This window comes from Neopsephotus bourkii, unplaced genomic scaffold, assembly GCF_033783945.1.
Source record: "Neopsephotus bourkii isolate Nb327-2 ecotype Australia unplaced genomic scaffold, CSIRO-AGI_Nbou_v1 NB_1095, whole genome shotgun sequence".
Lineage (NCBI taxonomy): Eukaryota > Metazoa > Chordata > Aves > Psittaciformes > Psittacidae > Neopsephotus > Neopsephotus bourkii.
In genome coordinates this window covers 1-4,212 of record NW_026901582.1, presented here as the reverse complement: position 1 = coordinate 4,212, position 4,212 = coordinate 1, and the positions used below count along the sequence as shown (strand labels likewise).

Here is a 4,212-nt window from a genome sequence, read left to right as displayed (position 1 = left end):
TGCAAGCACAGCTACCTGGCCATCAAAAGCAGAAACAAAACAAGCAGAATCATTCAGTGGACAGGGGACCTCTGGGGTCATCTCTTTCAGAGCAGGCTCCTCAAGCATGGTCAGCAAGAACATGCTGTCAAAGATGTCAAGTTTTCACTTTTTGGCAGACCTGTTCACAGGTCCTGCTTTCAAGGCACCAAGAAAGGAAACAGGGCATGGGGCATGACCAGGATGACTGAAAATATTGCCCCTGCACATCCTCCTGTTGTACTACTTCCTTCTTCGCATCATCTCTTTGCCTGTGTCCAGGACTCTCTGCTGCAAACCCCTTCCTACAAGTCAAAGACTACTGGGGTACATCTGGTATGCTGCTTGCACTGCAGGGCAGGAGGAACTCAGTGCTCTGCCAAAATGTACTGCAAGCAGAAGACTTCTGCTCATGGTCGCACTCCTTGCACCTCAGACTGTCTCACTTCCACTTGGTGCTTTTGGTGCTTCTACATTTTCATTCTTTTGTCTCAGTACTATATGTGAGACTCCCAACAGGTTCCTGCACAACCAGTGCCACTGCTGTCCACAATCACACTCAAAAAGTGTTTCCTTCTCTTCCAAGGAAAAGGGCACGTCTTTACAGCTTCCCCCATTCATCCTTGCCCTGGACATGGCACTGATGAGAACATTCTCTCTCCCTTGTCTTCATTCCCTCCCACTCAGGATATACACACATTGATGACATCTGCCCTGTGCAGCCGTGCCTCCTGGCTGAAAAATCCCTCCCACCTCTCTAAGGTTCTCCTCATAGCAAGGATTTTCCAGTCCCTACAGCATCTTGGTGGTCCTGTATTGGACTGGCTCCACTACCTCTATGACCATCTTCTAGTGACAACCTCTGAAGTGGACATAGGCCTCCATGAAAAGCCTCACCAGCATTGAAGAGAGCAACAAAACCACACACACCCCAACAACCAAGCCGATAGCAAAACTATTCCCATTGCTGTCATGGGGACTCTTGGCCTCTTTTGCTGCAAGGGTGCATTTCTGCACCATCACGAGCTTGTTCTCCACCACAAAGCTCAACACAGCAAAGCTGGTTTCCAAGCTTTCAGTCTCCGGTAAGTTCTAACAAGAGAAGCCATTCCTCCCTACATGGAGAACTTGACATTTCTTTCTGTTGAACTTCAGGAGATTCCTCTCTGCACATTCTCCAGCACCTCCTGTTCCTTCTACATCACGGCACAACCATCCAGCATCTCAGTCTCTCTCCACATTTTGCATCATCTCTAAACCTGCTGAGAGAGCAATCAAACCAACTGCCCACAAACCCAGGTGACCCCACACCCCATGACCATGCAATGGGAGAAAGCATCAAAGGCTTTGCAGGAATACTGAGGAAAACAACAGAACAGCACTCTAATTGTCCACAAACCTTGTCATTTCACACTGGAACACCCCTGCAAAGGGGGTCTACTAACAAGAACAATTTCCATTAGCACAGCCTGCTGTTGCAAACTGCCCTCCCCTGACACAGCTACGAGGACATGGGAAACCTCTTCACAAGGCACCCACAAACCACAGCACACGAGTGCCACGGGATGACCTCACTCACACCACCCCACCTCTCTAACGCTCTGGCTATGTCTGCAGAGTGCCCTGACAGACACTTCCCATGCAAATGCTCCCAAACACACACTGTCACTTGAAGGCTGCCGCCAGGGCCAGATGGACACGTTCCCAACAGGAGGACATGCCAATGGAGCGCTGTGGGAAGGAGAACACGCCCCAGCTCGTGACTTGCCAGGCTGTGGCACGCACCAGCTGCTTGCTGACAAATGCTGCCATGCGCAAAGGCTGTCCCGCCCCTCGGGGACCAGCATAAAAGCCGGCCCAGCGCCTCTGTCCCTCACTCGCCTCTGCTGACGCCTTCTCCTGCGCGCTCAACAAGGTGAGCCTCAAGCCCCTTGCCCTCTGCTCCTGCCCCCCTGCCCCGGCTCTTCCAGCACGCTCTGCCCCAGCCTCAGCACCCCTCACGCCTCCCCAGCACCACAGCCCCACAGCCCCACACCAGCCTCCCCACTGCCTCGCCCTCCTGCACCACCGCCCCTCGCACCCCCACGCCCTCCGCTCTCCCCACACCCTCTCTTCCATTCTCTCCTCTCCTCTCCTCTCCCCTGCCAGGGCCCCTCCACCCCACACACATGGCCTGCTACGACCTCTGCCGCCCCTGCGGACCCACCCCGCTGGCCAACAGCTGCAACGAGCCCTGTGTCAGGCAGTGCGAGGACTCCCGCGTCGTCATCCAGCCTCCCGCCGTGCTGGTCACCCTGCCAGGACCCATCCTCAGCTCCTTCCCCCAGAGCACCGCCGTCGGATCCTCCTCATCCGCTGCCGTGGGCAACGTCCTCAGCGCCCAGGGAGTGCCCGTCTCCTCTGGGGGCTTCGGCTACGGCCTTGGCTACGGCTTCGGAGGCCTGGGCTGCTACGGCAGAGGAAGGGGATGCAACATCTGCTAAGGGCCTCTGACAGCATGCTTGATATCAGCCTCCCGCACTAATGAAGCCATGGCAATGATTGAAGATGCATGTCCAGGCCATTCCTGATCCATTGATCTGCTCTCCACAGCTCCTCCTCTAAACTCACCAAGAAAGCAAGCAGGCCAAGGGCGAGCTGAAGCTGTTTGTTACCCTTGCCCATGGATCTCATTTTCTTCTCCCACTTCCTTCTCCACTTCACTGCATCTGCTACATCAGGTACTCTCTGTCACAATTGGCATCTCATGAGCTAAGAAAGATTCAAGGGGCCTTTAGCGGGCTTCTCCCAAGTCAGGACAGGAAGACCTCAGTGCTCTGACAACATGTCCTTCAAACAGAAAACCTCAGTGAATGGTCATCCTACTCACACCTTACACCAGCTCTCTACCACCTTATGATTTTACATTTTCATTCCTTTGCCTCAATAAAATTCTTCTGCATCCCAGCCTGTGACTTTTCTTCTTTCTTACTTCAACCAAGGATCTTCCAACTTCACACAGCACAAAGCCAGGACATTGGGGGGGGGGGGGGAGGTGGAAAAGGACCTCGAGGTCTTGAGCACCAAATATGCCACCACAACCAGCAACAACACAGTCTGACATGTGGAGGTCTTCCAGAATGCCATACAAGCCCATCACTGGCTAAAACAAATGATTTTGTAACGCTCCCCCTTGCATGCCTCTGATGAAGTGCCCCTGTCCCACCACACACTGGACTAACTCTCCTCCCCAGCAAGGCTCTCCAGCCCTCCCAGCAAACAGAATCACACAACCATTCGGTTTGGCATAAACCTTTGGATAGCAGCTGCTTCACCCCCTCTGACACAGCAGGGCCACTTATAGCAGCTTGTCCTAACCATGCCCAGTTGGGTTTTCAGTAGATCCCACCCAGGAGACTCCACAACCTCTTCCACCTATTGACCAACCTCACACGGAAAACGCCAATGCCAGTTCCGCAATTCCTTCTTTGCCCATGGAATTCCATCTGTTTTCCCATGTGGCCACAGCCTAATCATGAGCCTCTGGACCCAGCCCTTCAGCCGATTCGCAGTCCACCTCACTGGGCCCTTGTACAACCCAGGCTTTCTCCACTTCTCTAGGAACATGTAATGGGAGACAGTGACAAAGGCTTCCTTCAAGTACAGCTCAACAACAGACATAGCTCGGCCTCTCTCCAACACCCAGTGGCTTCAACAGAAAAGACACAGAGATCACTCAAGCATAATTTACCCTCTCAAAATCCACATCAAAAACCACAGCCTGTCACCTTGACCTTGCTGGGCATGGCTTTCCTTTCCAGGAAAGTTTCTTATCCACCTCCATGTATACCTTCCACTGGGGAGCCCAAAACTGGACACAGAACTCCAGGTGATGCTTTCCCAAAGAGCAGAAGAGTGTCCATTCCTCCCCTGCCTAACAATGGGCACAGGTATGGCTCACCAGCCTCCTGTGTGCCAGATCCACCCTCTTGATTTTCTAACACATACAAAGGGATGAGCTCTACTTCATCCATCAGGAAGCACTGCAAGAAACACATAAACCACAGGCACGAGTGTCACAGAATGACATCACTGACGACACCCCCACCTCTCCAAAGCTTTTGTTGCATGTTCTGCCAAATGCCCTGACATGCACCATCAACACCAAGCCTTTGGTCTGTAATACTTGAAAGCTGCCGCCAGGGCCAGAAGGGC

The 4,212-nt window shown here is 53.1% G+C and overlaps 1 protein-coding gene across 1 annotated transcript; it reads left to right on the top strand.

Moving 5' to 3' along the window:
- The first annotated feature begins 1,759 nt into the window (after window positions 1-1,759).
- Window positions 1,760-2,501, top strand: LOC133217095 (feather keratin 1-like). The gene is made up of 2 exons (XM_061362237.1): window positions 1,760-1,933; window positions 2,167-2,501. Exon 2 carries the CDS (start codon window positions 2,187-2,189, stop codon window positions 2,499-2,501), a length of 315 nt encoding a protein of 104 aa, XP_061218221.1. The 5' UTR covers window positions 1,760-1,933; window positions 2,167-2,186.
- The last annotated feature ends 1,711 nt before the right edge of the window (window positions 2,502-4,212 follow it).